A 20,716-nucleotide genomic window follows, 5' to 3' on the forward strand; every position below is an offset into this window, starting at 1 on the left:
TAAAACTCATTTATATTACAAAATGTACAAATAATAATCTACAAACTCAAAGTCCAACCAATCTAGTAATAATCCTATATAAGTCCAAAAATTTAAAATGCACATCCACTAATCTAATGAATGAAAAACAAGACATCGAGAGTTCGAATTTGTTCTTCCTTGTACTCAAACCTCACTAAAATTACATTTTAAATTGAAGCACAAATAACAAAAAAGACAAATAATTATATTATCATTTTAAAGGAAGAAGTAATATATATAAAGAAGAAACATAATAGTTTTGGTTAAGGGTCATGGAAGTTGTTAAACTATTTGTAATATCATAAATTATTTCTATAATAGATTCAAACAAATATAATATTACATTTCTTCTAATTTAAAAGTGATTCAATCTTTGTATATGGAAATGAAAATATTGGCTTTTGAACAAGTGATGGAGAAAGGTTTGAGATTACAAATGTCATTTTTCTGACAAAGGTTGTTTTTTGGTTTCTATGTTACAAATGTCTGCTCTGTATTTTGCTTTAATGGTGTGGAAGAAAATCTTTAGTTTTAGACTTGGCTTGGATGTGAATAAAAATATAATTTATAAGAAATAAGGGAGAAAAGAAATTGAGAATAATAAGTTATGGACTTTGACTTTGATGATCAAAGGAATAAAGTCTTATTTTTTTAAATTACATGAAATACTTCATTGTTTCTTTCTTCATCTAATGCTTTGGGTCATCCTGCAGTTTTAAGTTGACAAGTTTTTTATATAAGACAAGTTATTGGCTTCAATTGGTGGCCACTTTTTGGGTGTAAGTGATAAATTTTTACAGAAAAGCAAACAATGTTATTTTAATTGAAAATATTTAATTCAAAAAGAGTTGGACAATTATGGTATGTGTATTTATAGTAAAAGAAAGTGAAACAAAAAAAATAAAATAAAAGAGAAGAGGGGCTGAGATCAACCAATTTAATGATAACTTGAATCATTTACGTACTTGTGTTACTGGGAAACAAAGTGGAGATCGGGCTAATGAGTATTATCATCTTAAAATTTGTTTATAATTAGCCTAGAATCAGAAGAAGAATGACATTGGCCTATGTTTTAGAATCTTAGCCCTAAACTCTGTGAGGGTTTTATAGGGCTTAGGGTCGGGTTGGTCAGGACCGGATTAGGGTCGTTAGGGCCAAATTCCCACCCCTAATGTATAGTTATTGTTGAGCATGATCATAGTTAAGAGAGTGCTACAGATTCATAGTTAAGAGAGTGCTACATATTCATACTCAATGATTATATCTAGAATATGAAAAAAGCTTAACTTGATTTTCTAATAATTAATGAAGTAATACATACTAATTTAGATTAATTGAATAAAACAATACGCCAATACACAAGATAGAATAAGTCTGATTTACACTCTTTACTAGGCAGGGGCTAAACAATAATAATGGCACGACCCTCACAACGCACAAGTGGCTTACTGTTACCACATATAGGTCGACGAACAGATTGAATTACCTCCTTGCTCTTGCTGTATCATGGACTGGACAGTACGTACCCCCAGATCCCCACCACAAGTTTCACTTAATTGAAATTTGAAAATACCACGGGTCGGTTTAGACATTATCCGGACGAACAGTGGAACAACACATAAAAATCCCACGTGAGACAAAAAGACGGAACGGTGGTTGAGTTTTGTAGTTTAGCAAAAGTCGGAGGGTAAAAAAGGAAAAATAAATATTATATATTGACAGAGACGCCAAAAAAACAGCAGCAAAACAAAGCCATCCATAACTTAAAAAAAAAAAAAAAAAAAGGCGTCTCTTTAACCTGTGGTGTTACATCCCCTCAAACCTCAAACACAACACACAACAACTATTTTTTTTTCTCTCTCTCTCTCTCGATCCATCACCGTAAGTCTTTCTTATCCAATTCCAATTTCATTTTCAATTTCAAGTTCTGTTTAGATCCTTTGTATTTCAAGAAAGAGGCTACTATTACTAATACCTATAGCCACAGATTGTCTTAACTGGAATGCACACAGCATTGCCACTTACAATGTAACCTTTCTTCGATTTTTAATATAATTTTTAAGTTACCTAGCGGAAAAGAAATATACCTATAGCCAAAATGAAAAAAAGCATAAAACGAGCGTTAGGCCAAAATATGGAGACACTGTAAGACGCAAAAATTGTCGAAATATGAACTTAAAGTTTGCATTGACGCTTCAGTATAATGAAGCTGGTTGGTAATAGTACAATGAAGGTTTAACCAGAGTATGTCAATAGTACCATGAAGGTTTAACCAAAGTACCTCATTCAACATGAGATTGGTCCATTTTTTTATGGCTAAATGAAATCAAAGGAGAACTAACTTGAGAGCAGCACATTGTTTTTTCCATACTGTATTCTTACTCTTGACAACAGAAAAAGAAGACACAATTGCAGACAAATAATCAAACTATTGATATCATTGCACATAAGTGATATTGTTAAAAGATATGATAGGTAGTTAAACAAGAATATATACACCATAAAAACTAAACTTACAGACATCTTTGATCTACCAATAAGCTTGGGCAATATGACACTGCCCCTTATATATAAAGTAGCAAACGTACTGGCAATTTGGAATTGCAATCATGTTAACAAGCAATAATCTCTCTTTGGGTCATAATAAATCTTATTGGCGAAGAAAGAGCACCGGTGTTTTCCCTGTCATTTATCAGTGATATGAACCTTTTTTTTCCTCCTAAACCAAATAATGATGACATAATCTGTGTATAGAGGCAGTGCGATCTCTTGCAAGTCCTTTGTACTTGATGAACATATCCATTTATGATTTAGAAACAGTATGGAGCATCAGCCATCTCTCTGTCCCTTTCCACCTCACCTAACAAATAAGTACACCCTTTATCCTGTTTTAGGAAAATTCTTTTTCAGTTTACCTATATGACCTTGTATTTTTCTAGTAGTTGGATGAAGTACAGAAGTAGAATCTCGAGCAGTACACTTGACCATATATTTAGGAGATTTTGGTATCACTGATATAGGAGGGTACCATGCCAATTAAGCATTTGGGGTAGTGTTGTTTGCAAGTTCATGTTGGTATGAATTAGGGGAAACCTAATGTTTTTCACGCGAAAGAATTTTATGACCTAATTTTCAAACATGACAGAAGTTGTGAACTTCAAAGCAATCAGCACAGGAATTTGATTAGTGGTGGACTGGAGCATTCAGCGAAAGTTGATAAGAGATTTTCTGTATAGGAGATGCAACTATGCAAGTCAGCCAAATTGTAATGCTGTGGTAGTTTAATGGAAACCAAGAAACTCAAATGAGAATAAAACGCTATAGTGTGCCCTTTTACATGTATAGGTGCATTAAGTTCATGTATATTAGGCGTGCAACTAAGATTCAGGACACGATTTATGTTTATCGTTCTATAGAGTTGAAAATCACTCTTTCAATCCCATAATGATTACAGACATTTGCAATAGAGACATGTCAATGAATACAGACTCTCGCACGTTGTATAGCAATGTCGGGGGAAATATAAATAAAAGTTTCAAGCTTTGATGCAGTTTGTAGGATGAGTATAAAATGTCTTGTTGGTAGAAATGGGGTGTAGTGTTAGTCTGTACAATTTTGGTAGGGATCAATGGAAACCTGAAGTGCATAGTGACAGAGAGGTGCATGAGTTTGAAACAGGATGGAAGTTATGGAATTCAGACAACTCAGCACAAGATTTTGTTATTTGGTGGTTTGCACGATGATTTTTATCTTGATTGAATTAGTTGGAGAAGCAGTGGATGTTGATCCCATAGTTTTCTAAGTACAGCTCCGAAAGGAGGCATGTGGTATAGCGGTTGCAGATGTTGAAGCATTTAAAAGACTTGATCTTTGATAGAGTTTGCAGGATGAGTACGAAATGATTTATAGGTAACTCAATCCTACTTACGCCAATGGTGTTTGTTGGTATGTTCATGCTAACTGTTGTTTTATCTAGGACAGGAAATTTGAGCCACATACCATTAACCCTTGCATGCTTATCCATCTTTCACTAGTATATTGAGTTCCATTTCCTCCGGATAGAGGTAGATTAACAGTGGCATTAAGCAGATAAAGTAGGGAAAAGCAATCCAGTATGGGTCAAGTAATTATATATAGTAGTTTGCTTTAGAATTTGCATTAGGATCTCTCCGCTTACTAGTTAGCACCAATCCTACAAAATATGCTTGCAAAGAGTATAGCACAGAAGAATGTGGATTTCTCCAAGAGGAACAATAATACTTACAGAGACAGGCCTCGAGCTGCAGCCAGGACTACGATAACATGATCTTATTGTGTTGAAGTAAATGTCACCATTCACCAAAACCTCGGGCTGCTCTATATAACTGCTATTTTATGTTTATGGAATGTTGAAAATACAGAGGAGACTATCGAAATTTTTCTATATCGTTTGTTTTTATAAACAATCAAGTTACTTAACTGTTTTGGCATTGGTCAAGACGGTTAAGTAGCTAGGTTGACTAATGAGAAATATATTGCTGTAATTTTTAGGTTATAATAGGATTTATGTTTATGGAATGTTGAAAATACAGAAGAGACTTTGTCGAAATTATTCTATATCGTTTGTTGTTATATCGTTTGTTTTTATAAACAATCAAGTTACTTAACTGCTCTGGCATTGATCGAGACGGTTAAGTAGCTAGGTTGACCAATGAGAAATATATTGCTTTGATTTTTAGGTTATGACAGGATTTTTGTTTATGGAATATTGAAAATACAGATAAGATTATGTCGAAATTTTTCTAGAAAAGTCACGTATATTAGGTGTATAATTGTTTGAGATTTGGGGTGTTAAAATATTTGCATTTTGAAGTTATTTGTAATGTACTTTGGAGTTATGGTTGTAAAACTATTTATGTTTCTCTTTTTAGTTTTATTTTTATCCTATATTTTTATAGGCAATGTTTTAGATGTCATACATGTGCTCAAAATGTTGAATAAACAAAGGAAACTCTATAAAAAAAAAAAAATCAGATATTTTGTTTTTGTAAACTATAAGTTTGTGTTCAAAATTGATAACAGGGGTAAAATTGTCCAAATGATTTATATTCAGCATTCAAAGCCAGGTCATTCTGACATAAAACAAACATGTTTTTCAGACTTCAGCAATCAACATTCAGCATTCAGAGGGTGGGCCATTTAGCATTTAGCATTCAGAGGCTCGAAAAAACAAACGACTCCTATATAGTAATGATGGCTAGTGGTGTTGTATTTATCGTTAGAGGTGTACCACTGTTAAGAAAGCAGTTGAACCAGAGAAGTCCGTTCGTTGTAAATGGGCCACTTTCATCATCTAAATCAACATCTCGTAACTTCTCTGCCCACTCTTCTCTGCCTCCTCCTAATGTAGCCCGTTTAGCTCAAACTGCTCGAATCTCTCTTACTGACAAGGAGGTAAAGTCGTTAGTAACTTTTATTTGGCAGTTGTAATTTTTTTCGTCATCTAAAACTAGTTTTTTTTATTTATTATTATTATTGTAGGTTGAGGAGTTTGCTCCCAAAATTCAACAAGTAATAGACTGGTAAGTAACAGATAATTTTGTTATGTTTTCACTAATATGTAGAATAAGCACCAGTATGCAGTGATGGATACATTTTATAATATCTGTTTACTCGTGACTAGAACCCTATCAGTGAAATGATCAAGTTGCATTGGTGATTAGTTATTGAGAAAGGTATTGTGCAACCCTATCGTTACGTTAAATGAAGGAAAACAAAGTTGCAACGTATAGTAAATAAAGAATAATAGTATACAATTAAAGGCCTACAAGCTTCAATACTAAATCGATCTGGAGGATGACTCTTCTTGCTAATTACCTCGTTGTCATGTTTTCGTCGAAGAGACTCTTATCAGAAAGCCCTTTTGTGACTTTGAAATGATATTATAGCCATAGTTTAATACACTTAGTAAATCATAAGTTTATCGATGATCGCCCCACTTTTACATTAAGGACCCATTGCAACCTCAATGTCACCTTGAGTTGTGATGCAGTTAGAAAAATGATGTGAGTGTTCAAGCTGTTCATCAAGAATATCTCCCCATTGAGTTGACATTTGAATTCTTAAACTCCTCATTTGCTGCAGAGGGACTAGGGGCTTCTAGAATTTCCACCAATGATGTCTCGAGATAGTCGCTAGCTTGTTTGCTTTCGACTGAAGCTGTCAAAGTAGTGATAGAAATTGCTTACCTATTATTTTCAGCGTCTAGCGCTTCATTAAGTTAATTGTTGCTACTAACCTTAAAGAGGGTTTTGCTGCCATCATCTTTAGCAACTATATCTAAAGAGCTATTCTGACCTTGCATCACATTTTCAAAAGTACAGCCAAAGTATCAAATCTTTTTCCATCATATTAGTTGGTATGTTGTCCTTATGTCCAACCTCTTCTTAAGTGCTTCCACATTTTCGAGTTGCAGTGGTTTCATTATTTGTGACTTTCATCAGTATTGTGACCATTAGCTATTAGGTTTAATTTACATTGACTTGTTTAGTCTTCCTTCTTTTCCTCTTCCTATACATACATCTCAATAGCTTGATTGTTTTTATCATTTTCCACTTCTTTGCCGTTTTCATTGCCAATCACACCATTGAGTTTTCCAAACCTTTTGGTGTGGATTTTGACATACACTGATACACATGTTGGTCCGAAATGGGCTAAGAGAGGCCTGCATCAATGGACATTGCATTTTAGATTGCTCACTCTTCTAGCTATTGACATAAGAATTTCAGGGTCCCAATAGTCCTATCCAAGGCTGTGGAGCCTTATCTACTAAGTGCGTACTTCCGTCTTTGTGATTCTGGACTGAAGTTGGGTACTCCATTGACTGGGTAGAAGTGGAATGTCATTAAAATTGTAAGAGCCTCCATCTAGGAAAGGTTGAGAGGTCGTATGTATAGCACTATGTGTCTAAACAATCGTCATCAATTTCCTAATAGACCGTCCCACACTTTTGTTTTCTGCATCCAAAAGAAGTCTTTCATGTAGTTTCTTCCCATATTTTGTTGTTGTCAATTTCTCACTTCTTGTGGTTATTTTGTAGTTATAATGGTTTTTTATCCTCTCATGAAAGGTTTGGGCAACTTCAAGCTGTTGATCTTGAAAGTATTGAGCCTGCACTTCGAGCAGGTGTCTTTCGTAAACTTTCCTTTTATTTTTCATATAAATTGCAAAGTACTACTATTAGAATTCCCCTTGCCAATTTCACATGCAAATTGAGACTCTGATGGATACATGCAATGCAATGTTGGAACAATAATTTCAAGCACAAATGGTTTTTATGCTGCTTGATATGAAAAGAAAGGAATACTGTTTGGGTAGAACTTGTTGTACTAGTATGATTTATGTTGCGATCCTGTCTCCAACAGTTGGTAGTTTAGAACTTCAGATGCGAGTGAGATATATTTGGTCTACGTGGTGTGTCAATTGTAACTACGGTTTAATTTTATGCTATTCATTTAGGATTAACAATCTTTGTGTCCCTTATGAATTTGAAGCATTTCTGCAAGAGCATTAGCTTTTAACTTGATTGTGGAATTTATAGGTACCACTTACTTGTACCTTTTATTGGTGCTAGTTATCCGCTTGTTAATGGCTACGTGATTTTGGTCATTTTCTCACATTTCAAAAACTGCCTTCAGATGCGGAAGGGGACAACCTGCGACAAGATACACCTGAAACTTTTGAGAATAGGTAGGCGAGATAGTTGTTGTCTTCCATAAAGCTTGTTTCATATCCGCTTTACTTCTTAAACTGAATACTCTTGTCTCTGAAAATCAGAGAGGCCATATTAGCTGCTGTTCCAAACTACGATGATCCTTACATTAAAGTTCCTCAAGTCGTGAATAAGGAATGATACTATATAGGTACTCTCTTTTTCTTTTCTACTTCTTCACATTTTTTTTCTTTTTATTGATTTATGTCTTTATTTGTTAACATTGGCCTAATCATTCACAATGGTTCTTGCGCTCAAACAACTTTTGCTATTACATACCTTGGTATAAAGACGAATATTTGTTTGATCATGAGAAAATTGTGATTTTATTGATGTACCTCTTAGTATTAAGACTGCCCGGATCTAGAATTCTGTTATGAATAGGTACCGTTATTATTCTTACATAGTAAATATCAATTTTAAACAGGCAAGAGGTGGTCGATTCAGTTAGAGAAGCTTTTTCAAGGTAGCATGTGCATCAAGGGTGTCAAATGCTTTTTCGTTGCATTCTATGGGTTAAAGATAAGCTCATTGCGTAACTGGGTTTGCAGAAATGTGGGGAACTATGGTGTTCCTTTCCTCCATTTTACATTCAGTTGTAGTACCTAGTTGTGGGTGAAGTTTCGTGACAAACTTGGGAGGCAGCTCCACTTCATCTTTTAATGAAGTTTCTGGAGGTGGTCTCTGTTACTAGATTTCTACACTCTTGCTAGGGCAGCTTTAGTTGAATTTAACTTTTTACTATTTTCTTCAGTCTGTAACATTAGTATACTAGCTAAACGTATTTTGAGAATTATTAATGCAGTAGTTTCACCACTCCTCTCAACTCATCATTTACTGCAGCTCTTATTAGATGTACAAATGATGAGAGTCATAGGCACATAGCACTGATTTGCTGAAATTTTTACAAATAATTTCTACTGCTGAAGTATTCGACAATTTCTTAAAATGGTCATTGGCATGTGGTGGCTCAGTCAATTGAACTGGATTGTTCCATTATCCAACGTCTGTTTAAAGTTTCAACACAGGCAGTGTCTTTCTCCTTTTTTACTTTTTGAGTGATTATACAGAAAGGTTGGCTTGACTGCCTATTCCTCAGGTGAATGATCTAATGTTTAGCCCGACTGACTTCTCTTTATCTGAGATAGATGCGCTGTAGTTCAGAAATTAAACAAATGTTGTTCCCACTTCCTAGTGACTTTGCTAGGAGCCTTGTATGCATATACCAATCCTTCAATCAGCCACGCCTAAAAGGCTGATTAGGCTGAAATGGCACAAGTAGTTTGCTTCAATAATATTTTTAGAAGGAAATCCTGCGGTCTGCCCTTCAAATCTTGTATCGGGTTCTACAGCAGGCATGCTCTGCTCGTGAATAGATTTAAGAGGAATGCTAATAAGACGCTCCAAAATTCAATCATTATGAAAACAGTTGTATGTAGCATGAAACATCTTAAATCCCAAAGTTGGAAGTGCTAGGATAATTTAACAACTAAGACTAGTGAATCACACATTTGAGTTCAAAATTCAGGATCTGCATCTAATATCATTACATTATTATAAATCTACACAAACACGCCAAAATCAGCCGCGGCGTGAAGGCGTACACAACCGCTGATATATAAGTCACTAAACCAGCATACACCAATGTTATCAAAGTTGCAACAGCACGAATGGTAGAGTTACTACCACAAGAAAGTACGCCAAGCCTGATTTCAATCACATTCACCATCGACAACATCAAGAAAATACATCCCGTAACCGACCCAATCCCGGAAGCTAACATTCCAAACTTAAGGAATGTGAGATTAATATGAGCTTAAAACCTAAATAAGGAAAAATAGTACAATGTATATGTCCTGAGACACATTCTTCAAGATACTTCCCCTCTTCCTGATAAAAACAAGTCTTTCCATGGCTTGGTCGTGAATTCTTCGAGATTTAAAGAAGTTACTATTGGATCTTGCTTTTTCGATTGCTAAGACATAATTGCATAGTTATTAATAAAAACTTAACCTATGACTTTAAAGAAAACGCTCACATTAGTTTGGATTTTTCTACCAAATTATGCATAATCTATTGTCTTCACTTATAGTGTGGCATGATAATCGATCTATTTGCATGGTCTCCGTATTGAGTAAACTAAAGAATTTCAATTGGTTTTGATTCAATTCCGTCTTTCGTATTTGGCAATTTTTTGCGTATCTATGGGTTTTTTTTTCCGCTGCAGAACAAAATTATAATAAAGGATGGTCCAGATCATTTCTAGTTACTGAGTACCCGATTAACCTCGAGATAAGAGAATTCCAATTAGAATTTTGAAACCGGACACTAACGGAACGGATCCCACTTGGTTTTAACGGGCTTTTCTCACACTAAGTTGTGGGTTCGAGTCAGAGCCCAACATCAATTTTGTTTTTTTTTGCACTCTTTTTTTTTATAATTTTGCCTGCAAACAAAAACACACCTCCTGAAACAAAATCCCCAAAACCTTAAATCCCTAATTTCTACTAACTCGACTTTTCCCAATCATGAATTTACAAAAGTTTATCATCAATCTGTACCGGTCTAGGAACCTTAGAAGAATACCATAATGGCGAAAGAATCGGTTATAATTGGTTCTATGATTCAATGGATTCCTTATGCTTGGTCATCTATTCAATTTAAAGTCGTCAAGCTTTGTTGGTGTGCTTCTATGGGTTCAAAACTTCGTTTCGCTCAAATACAATGTAAGTGGTCTCTTAGTGTTTAGTTCTATATATTCTGCTAATGTTTTAAAATTTTCAGATATTTGTGTTATATATTATGGTATTTTGATTTGTATTAGTGATTCATAATGAAGTGGGTTCATTTGATTTACTCTGAAGCAATAATTTAAAATAATAATTTAATTATTTTTGGTAATTAACTCAGTTTGTAATTGCTTTGTTTTTTTCAGCCGCAAGTGAGCAGACTGAAAGGGGAGTATCTCAAATTGTGCAATATTAGAGGTTTCATTGGAGTGAATTCTACATTTCTATTTGTGTATGTTAAACAGTTAAGACAGGAGAAAATGGCAAGTGCTATAACCGCCGATCATTTATAGCACCATCTAAGGCCACGGGACACTGATAATCCCTAAGATGATCCATAGTGATACATTTAATTGTCAAACATTGACATCGACAAAAACGGCTCCCATTTGGTTATCACCGACTTTTACGCTCATCAAGTTGCGAGTTCGACCCACAGTAACACAAATATTTATATTTTTGGGAAACTTTTAAATTCGTCTTCTCATTTAATTTTCCCCTTTTCTTTGATTCCCAAGTGTGATTTTTTCAATAGTTAAATCTATCCGTACAATCGAAACAACACAAAACCATGCTTTTCGAGTCGATTTCTATCTTTGACTCATGCAAGTAAGTAATTCCCTTTTCACTGTTTTTGTATCTTTTGATTTTTTTTAATTTTGTGTAAGTTCTTTACTGTCAGTTTTCATTTAACATGATGTGGGATCAAATAAAAAATTATTTTATTTATATTTGTTTTGGGGGACTAAAAAATTAGTAACGCACTAACGCCAGTGAAATTTGATTTGATGATTGTTATTTGTTATCTAGATGTGTCAACATTATACCACGATCTAAAAATAAGAAGAAATCAGAAACAATGAAAAAGGAAAAAGAGGGAGAAAGGGAATTTGTGTGTTAGAGAGAATGGGGGCTGAGATTAATTATCTCAACCCTAGCTACAATAGAATATATATAAAGTGCTCATCACAGATCTACAGAGATGTTACAGTTTGCATTGTTGCCATAAATACACTCTCATATTTTGCAGATATTCCATACTATATGTGTGAACCCCATTAGTGATACGGTACTCTGGGTACTAGAATACTTTATTCTCAACACCCCCCCTCAAGCTGGAGCATATATGTTGCCCATGCTCAGCTTGGAACATATACGATCAGAAGACGTACGAGGCAAGGACTTAGTGAAGATATTAGCTAGTTGACTCTGAGTGTTAACGAATGGAGTACAAACTTCTTTAGCTTCTATCTTTTCACAAATGAAGTGGCAATCTACTTCAATATGCTTCGTTCTTTCATGAAATACTGGATTTGATGCAATGTGGATTGCAGCTTGATTATCACAATACATTGAAATGGGTTCCTGGAACGGGATCCCAAATTCCTTGAGAAGATTTCGAATACATATAAGCTCACACGTCGTATGAGCCATGGCTCTATACTCAGCTTCAGTACTTGATCTAGCCACCACAATTTGCTAGCTTCTTACTTCTCCAAGTTACTAGGTTTCCTCCTACGAATGTACAATAACCTGTAGTCAATCTCCTATCAGAAGGAGACCCAAGAAGGAGACCCAGCATAATCTGAGTCGGTGTATCCAATGACCATTAGCTTGATATAACAAACTGCGGCCAGGAGTGCCTTTCAAATACCGCAAGATTCTTATCACTGCTTCAAGATGGGGAACCCGAGGAGCATGCATGAATTGTGACACGACACTCACTACACGACACTCACTACGTAAGATACATCTGGGCGTGTAATGGTAAGATAAATCAACTTACCTACTAGTCTTCTATAGGATTCAATATCTGAGAGCAGCTCTCCTTGATTTGCGTAAAGCTTCAAGTTAGAATCCATAGGAGTGTGAACTGGTTTAGCACCCAAATGGCCCGTCTCCGTCAGTAAATCCAAAACATACTTCCTTTGTGATAAGCTCATACCAATGGCTGATCTTGCAACCTCAATACCCAAAAAATATTTTAAAGGGCCTAAATCCTTTGTATCAAAATGCTTGCGCAATTGATGTTTAAGGACCATTATTCCAGCTTCATCAGATCCTGTGAGAACTATATCATCAACATATACTACTAGCAAAACAATACCCTTAGTGGTTTTGCAATAAAACACAGAATGATCATACGTACTTCGCTTCATACCATGAGTAATCACAACTTTGCTGAATTTATCAAACCATGCCCTAGGCGATTGTTTTAGGCCATAAATTGTTTCGGAAGTCTGTATACAAGCCCCCCTTGAGCAACAAAACCAGGTGGTTGCTCCATATAAATTTCTTCTTGAAGATCACCATGAAGGAAGACGTTCTTCACACCTAACTGGTGTAGCTTCCATTGCAAATTTGCTGCAAGAGAAATTACAATTCTAATAGAATTAAGCTTTGCAACAGGGGAGAAGGTCTCAGTATAGTCAATCCCGTATGTCTGTGTGTATCCTTTGGCGACCAGTCGTGCCTTATAACGAGATATTGTACCATCTGGATTTTGCTTGATGGTAAGAACCCAACGACACTCCACTTTCTTCTCCTTGGTGGAAGACGCACGAGTACCCATGTCTTGTTTGACTGTAATGCTTTCATTTCTTCGATCATAGCCTTTTTCCACTCGGGTTGTGAGAGAGCTTCCCTGTAATTTCTTGGAATTGACATAGACAATAAGGATATGGCAAAGTTCTTGTACGAATAAGACAAGTGATCATATGACATGTAATACAAAATAGGATGATTAGTACAAGTACGTTTAGCCTTTCTGATAGCAATGGGAAGATCTGCATTGGATTCACATGGACTAGGAATAGTACAAGTACGCTTACCCTTTCTGAAAGCAACGGGATGATCTGAATTGGAGTCGTGGACTAGGAACCGGATCATTAGACAACAAAACAATGGGGGAAGGCAGCAGAACAACGGTATCAGCCATAACCGGATCTGCATCATGAGATGAAATGTCAACACTAGGAACAACATTGCCTAGGGTTGAGTTGTCCTGTATTGGTTCTGGATCATCTCTCACTGTTGTGGTTGGAACTTTATTGCGCCTTCTATATACTTTGAACTTTGATGATCTTGATGTGGGGGTCATGGAAAAAGGAACTAATGCTGGTACTACAACTGTATTATGAAATGGATCTTCAAAATGCTTTCCTTCCGTTGAATAGTATGGGGTGGACTCGAAGAATGTAACATCGGCACATACAAATGATTTCCGAAGAGTAGGGCTGTAACATTTGTACCCTTTTTGAGTGCGAGAGTAACCTAGAAAAATACACTTAATGGCTCTAGGATCAAGTTTATCTCTACCCACTTGCAAATTATGAACAAAACAAATGCTACCAAACACTTTAGGAGGAAGAGGAAATACAATCTGGTTGGGAAATAAAACAGAGATTAGGGACTAGCCATGTAGGATGATGATGGTATACGGTTAATAAGAAAACATGCAGTCAGTATAGCTTCGGCCCAATAAAACTTAGGGACATTCATTTGAAACATAAGGCACCTCGCCACTTCCAAAAGTGGCCTATTTTTGCGCTCGACCACCCCATTTTGTTGTGGGGTGTCAACACAAGAGGTTTGGGTTAGAATACCATTATCATTCAAAAAGGAACGAAAAGGACCAGCAGTGTATTCCCTTGCATTATCTGATCGAAGTATATGTAGGGATGCGGAATATTGATTGACAATTTCAAAGTAAAAAGGTTTAAACGTGGTAAACAATTCAGATCTATCTTTCAAAATGTAAACCCAACACATATGTGAAAAATCATCAATGAATGTCACAAAATACTTGGCATCAAGTAAACCAACAGTACGACAAGGTCCCCATATATCTGAATGTACCAAATGAAAATGACTGCTACTACGACTTTCAACTCTTAGTTTGTAAGTGGACCTACGATGTTTGGCCAAATCACAGACTTCACATTCTAAATGAACTGAACTGGAAATACTAGGAACTAGACTACGAAGTTTATTCAACGGAAGATGTCTAAGGCGCCGGTTCCACTGAAGTGGAGATATTGCTGCAAGTGCGGAACTGTTCTAGTTCTGGAAATAATACAGCCCACTTTGCTCATACCCCCCACCAATCGTTTGCTTGGTCTTTAGATCCTGAAAAACACAATGTGTAGGGAAAAATGTGAGTGAACAATTTAGCGACTTGGTTATATTGCTAACTGACATAAGATTGAAGGGGCATTGATTAACGAGTAATACTGAGAGGAGAGGGAAATTCTTTACTTGGATATCTTGTGCATTATTACCAATTATACTAGACTTTGACCTATTTGCAAGAGTCACAAAGGAAGTGGAATTGCAATTTTTAAATGTTGAAAGATCTTGGATTTACTGTCATATGATCGAGGCACCCGAAGTCTATAACCGAGGGGTGTGAGGTACTTGAGTGTAGGCAAATATTACCTGTATCAGCTAAGGTAGTCGTAGATGATGAAGAAGCAACAGTCATGGCCTGCATTCGCTTTAGAAGTCGATCCATATCCTCTTGTAACTGTGAAAGAGTCTCCCCATGACTCTTATCCTCTGCAATAGATGTCTGGTTAGCTCTATGGTGTGGTGGTTTCCCAACCAAATCCGAGCAGAACTTAGTAGCGTGGTTCGACAATCCGCAATTCTGACATGGTTGAAAACCGATTCCTCCTCGGCCTCGACCACGTCCCCAAGACTCACGACCACCGCGTGAACGTCCCCCACGCCCACGGACTTTACCACGAAAATTATCACTTCGATTGGCAGGTACAATTAGTGCAGACTTTTCACCTTTGTCAACGGCAGGAAGCGTAATAGCAACCCTTGACAGTCTCGAGTGTGCAATAGCAGAAGTGGGCAGAGCTCTCTCTGCTTGGATCTGTGAACGAACATGTTCATATTTAGGCCTTAAGCCTGATAAAAACTTCGATACATGAAAATCTTCTTGTTGACGCTTCATCGTCTCCAGATCTAACACAAGGGATTGGTATACATCCAGTTCTTCCCACATCCCCCTAAGTTGGGAATAATACTCTCCTAGGGTCATATCACCCTGTTCCAACTTGAAAATCTGCTCATACAAGTCGTAAATACGTGAAGAATTCTTTTCCGCTAAATATGAATCTTTTAGAAAATCCCAGATGATTTTCGAGCTATCCAGAAATCGAACATTATTGCAAACTGACTTTTCCATAGCCAAGTCTTGATTTGAGCATCCTCCTTGATCCATACGTTAGTTCTTTGCCTTCACATCAGGTTTATCATTACTCAAGTATTCAGCTTTTTCCTTGGCAATTAAAAATACTTCTACAGCCTTTGCCCACTGAAGGTAATTGGAAGATCCTTCAAGTTTTACCGATGTCATACCCAAAGAGAAAAAGTTAGTCGACGAAACGAAATCTTCTGCTTGCTCAACATCCTTCCCATTCTTTACTTGTGAATCAGCCATCGCAGAAGCTTCAATACAATTTTATTGGTCGAGATAAATAGCAGACCAAACACTTTGAATATTAGAAGAAAAAAAACTCATATCTGATTAGGGTTTACAGAACTGATCTAAAAATCAAAGTACGGGGGATGATGGATAATACTGAAATACTAATTTAGTTTGGTGATTAATACTGTTTTTTTTTTTTTTTTTTTTTTTTGAATATCCTATCTTCCAATACCATGCTATTTGTTATCTAGATGTGTCAACATTATACCACGATCTAAAAGTAAGAATAAATCAGAAACAATGAAGAAGGAAAGAGAGGGAGAAAGGGAATTCGTGTGTTAGAGAGAATGGGGGCTGAGATTAATTATCTCAACCCTAACTACAATAGAATATATATATAAAGTGGTCATCACATATCTGCAGATATGTTACAGTTGCATTGTTGCCATAAATACACTCTCTCATATTTTGCAGATATTCCATACTATGTGTGAACCCCATTAGTGATACGGTACTCTAGGTACTAGAATACTTTATTCTCAATAATGATCAATTTGCTAAGGGTAAACTAGAAACATCGAGTGTTTCATTTGTTTGTATGATCCATAGTTTTTTCAAGTCTATATAATATTAAATTAAGTTTTCTTCGAAGCCATTATTTTTCATACTTTTTAGTTCTGTAACACACCCAATTTGATTGTTTTCTTTTTGCATGCATGGGTTCTAAAATATACACTTTACTGTACAATCGTATAGGCGACAAATTACACAAGCATTTTTTTAGTTGTTGTAAGGATAGACTACTAAGTTAGATGATGGGGATACATTTGCGTGCCAGGATGTTAAAGTTAACCAAAGAATCCCCCTAACTAATTTGGATGTCACAATGACGACTTTCACAATACAAGGCGTGTTAGATGTCAGCTTATGGGATGCAACACAATAGTAACATGTTGTCATTCCACCTTGGTGTTGTCAATTCTTGGTACCATCGTGAGTGTAATTTGTTCTTCATGGTGGCACATGAATAGATTTAGAAACTCTAGCTGACATCACAAAGCTAAAATATAACAGAAAGATTAGGATTAAATGTGAGCTTTAAAGTCGTACTAGCGTGATATCACTGGAACCAAACAATGAGTTTGAGTTGTACCATTACTTTCCAATTTAGGAGATTTTATGAGTACTTATGTTTGTTCAAATTTTTAGAGTGACTCTTAGTGTTGGAGTTGTTACACCAGGCCAAGTTACTAATGGAGAAATCTTTTAAGGAATATAGGTGTTAATTGGCCAGAGTTTCTATATTTATATTGACTTCATAATGTAGCTTGGATGCATCAGAGTTTGAGCAGGCATTAGACTGGGTAGTACAAAAGATTGTTCACAATGCATACTTAGTCAATAGTTATTCAAACCCTACTTAAAGAGGGATTTGAACTACCATGCATTTGTTGCTTTGAACCATCCTTCACTTTTTGAGTTTTTGTAGCACTGTTGACTGTTGTGTTTGAAAAGAGACAAAGACTTGAAGTTCATTTGAAGGAATTGAACGTATGGATTGGAGTGGGGAGTTAATCACTTTGGGACCCTTAAAATAATAGCAATTGCCTGGTAGGGTATTCTAATTGATTCTTCAAATACATTGTGAACAATCTTTTCCCATAACGGGCCTTTGATTCACCCATAACATTGATGTATGATTTTAATTTTAGTTTTTGTCATATTCTTCAATTTCGCAAGTTTTTTTTTGCTTGGTTATTTATTTCAAGTTCTTATGCCTTCTTTAACTTTCAAATTTAATTTGCATTTCAATTAGGTATTCTACAATTTACTACTTCGAGTCTTCGTCCTACTCTTTTGTTAGAGCTTTTTTCAAACCAAATGAAAATTTTCAGGTATAACATTTGGTTCACTTATGTTCTTAGAGCTCTCTTAAACCATCATTTCAGTTGTGACATTATTTAACTTTGTGTATCAATTCGTACAGTCATTGGTCCGTGGTGCATTTTTATATATAACGGAGGATAGTAGTGTGCAACCATCTAAAGTTGTTCCCGGACCTCCAAATTAATTTAAAGTTAGTACCAAGTAAGATGCAAAGGGGAGAAGGAGAGAAATGAGGAGCTCAGTAGAGGAGAGAAATATATATATATATATATATATATATATATATATATATATATATATATATATATATATATATATTACGTGGACTCTTATTTAATATATATTTCCTTTGGTTACAAGAATTAGTCCAAGGTGAAATATTACGTGGACTCTTATTTAATGTTTAATGAATTGTTTTTTAGCTTTAGAAGTAATTTGTGTTATGTATAAATGTAAAATTATAAATATGAGTAGAGTTGATTTTATGATCTATGAGAATTGTATTGTTTTGATTTTCAGGTTATGACAAGATTTAGGTGTTTAAAATGTTGAAAATACAGAGGAGATTATGCTGGATTTTATATTTAAAAATAAGATAAAATAACGATGCTTCTAATTCTAGTCTCTCTCCCCTCATTTGTTCTTCATTCTCATACGGGTTAAATTAATAAAGGTGTAAGGGGTATGTGTAATGAGTTGGTTTGTGAGAAATGAAATGCATAGGATTGTCATAAGCTCACTTTAGTGTATGCATGAAATGATTTTAAAGTGTAAAACTACTAGAAATGGTTATAGCATGGAGATGGTCATTTTGGGAGTTATTTAAACGCAATGCGTCTCGAGTGCCGACTGACACGGGCATTAACTAGTACATAAAACCATACAAAAATGACCGTCACAATGATTGGAAAAAATTTGTCTGGACGGGACAACTTGTGTCATGTGAAATCGAAACAAGAAATTTTTGGATTTTGCATTGGTACTTGACTCGTTTTTAACCATTTTTATCCACAAAAAATGCTGAGGTGTCACAACAAAATTTAGAAATGCGTTGATGATGCTCTTAGATCACTTAAATTACAACCGAGAAAAACTCTCCTTAAATCACAACGGAAAAAAAAACGGCTTAAATCACAACGAAAAAAAAAATAAAAAATAAAAAAATAAAAAAATAAAACGGCACACAAATGATCTCCATCGCTTTTTCATCATCATCTGAAACTCTCTCACCCACAAATTCTAATTCAATGTTTCTTTTTTGTTCATTTTGTTCTACCAAATTTTATTAATTGTTTCCAAAACATCGATCTCCCTTATTCTGTCATCGGTTTAATTCATTTTCATTTAGTCAAAGTCCCAATGTTAGGGGTACTTTGTTTTTTCTTCATTTCAATTAAACATTACTGCTTCCTCCCCACTTTCGTTTTTGTGTTTTACATAACCGAAATGGTTCGCATCACTGACAGAAGAAGAGGTCCAGAAAATGAACAACAAAGACAAAGGCGATCTATTAATCGTAGAAATCGCTATCAAAAGCAGATCAATCAGCAACGCTTATCTTATAACGTTAACAAAGGTTCGATTTTAACTTAATCCGTCGCCAAAAGTTATCTCATTATGTTTAAAACTTTATTCTTTGCCTTCGTCTAACTTATTCTTCTTTTTAACACTTTTTTTTAATATCAGAGTCCCATCAACAACCTGTTCCCGCGAACACACACCTGCGACTAACAGACTCACTACGAATAGCTAGAAACATAATTCGAATTCAAGTGCCATCTTCATCGATTTATTTATTTTATAATAATTTTTGTTGTTTGTGTTTTGACACATTAAGATTGCCGCTTTTCGTTCTTCTTCTACGTCGTTTGCTCCAACTATTAAATTCGAACATAGTAATAAATAGTTTGTTTCCTTCAGTACAGTAGGAGTTTCTGCATTTTCTTTACATTTCTTTAAAGTTTTAACTAATTTAAGAAAAAAAGTTCCATGCTATGTCACTCAGAAGAACTTTTTAATACCTTCTACGCTCATCTCTTTACTCAATCTACACTTATGTTACTCAAAATCGTCAAGGATATGTAATGGGTTTTATAGACTTTAACCGTTGACTTTGACTTTGACTTTTTCAGCACTTTTCCATAGTAGCTTCTGGTCTTCATAATATGCGTGATTAAGACTCATTTTGGTGCTAAGACGCAACTTTTATGATAAATGGTATGACATACTCTATAACCTGAAAAAGACAATAAAAGCTATGAGTTATCTTTTCATTAAGCGTAAGACGGGCTGTAATGCGACAATATACGGATAATAAAATGTACATTTAGGAGCTGATCAGTATACAAGATGGAGGCCCATCTTGCAACGGTGTGTAGAAGTTGGAGAGAGGCTCTTCAGCTTGCACTACTTCGTCGCCCATCTTAGTAGATGGAGGACTAGAAACAAAAGATTGTCTAGGACGATGTGCTCTCCTACGTGAGTAAGTTTTATTCTTTTTTTTCCACAAATAAGCTAGGGTTATGCAGACCCTCACCTGTATTAAATTCAGAGACTTCTTACATAGACTCGTCCACTGGCATCCTCATGCATTTACATATTCTTGTAAATCTTTATCTAGAGGAGGCCCAAAATGTACCGTACAAATGCTATTTTCCTGCACTAGACTAGCTAAGTAGTCTGCAACTCTATTAACCTCGCGAAATACATGGTTAAAAGAAATGAAACTAAATTCAAACTTCTTAGATTCTATGGAAGCCAGAATATCTTTGCAGTACCAGGGGGTTTCTCTAGCTTATTGATTGCCTGTATAGCACTCAGCGAATTTGA

The 20,716-nt window shown here is 35.5% G+C and overlaps 1 protein-coding gene and 1 pseudogene across 4 annotated transcripts; one reads left to right on the forward strand and one right to left on the reverse strand.

Annotated features, from left to right (window-relative positions):
- Positions 1-1,759: 1,759 nt before the first annotated feature.
- Positions 1,760-8,587, forward strand: LOC147510587 (glutamyl-tRNA(Gln) amidotransferase subunit C, chloroplastic/mitochondrial-like). 4 transcript variants are annotated; one of them, XM_086602501.1, is made up of 7 exons: positions 1,760-1,902; positions 5,160-5,454; positions 5,542-5,582; positions 7,130-7,185; positions 7,698-7,749; positions 7,837-7,922; positions 8,199-8,587. In XM_086602501.1, exons 2-6 carry the CDS (start codon positions 5,251-5,253, stop codon positions 7,910-7,912), a joined length of 429 nt encoding a protein of 142 aa, XP_086458627.1. In that variant the 5' UTR covers positions 1,760-1,902; positions 5,160-5,250; the 3' UTR covers positions 7,913-7,922; positions 8,199-8,587. The 4 variants fall into 4 exon arrangements, 3 of the variants coding, with proteins under 3 accessions (XP_086458627.1, XP_086458626.1, XP_086458628.1); XR_015218942.1 differs by having other exon boundaries at positions 1,769-1,902; positions 7,601-7,749; XM_086602500.1 differs by having other exon boundaries at positions 1,769-1,902; positions 7,100-7,185.
- A 4,800-nt stretch (positions 8,588-13,387) lies between these two features.
- LOC147510588 (uncharacterized) lies at positions 13,388-15,793 on the reverse strand (annotated as a pseudogene).
- Positions 15,794-20,716: the final 4,923 nt, after the last annotated feature.

Source organism: Coptis chinensis, chromosome 3 (genome assembly GCF_015680905.1).
Source record: "Coptis chinensis isolate HL-2020 chromosome 3, ASM1568090v1, whole genome shotgun sequence".
NCBI classification, from domain to species: domain Eukaryota; kingdom Viridiplantae; phylum Streptophyta; class Magnoliopsida; order Ranunculales; family Ranunculaceae; genus Coptis; species Coptis chinensis.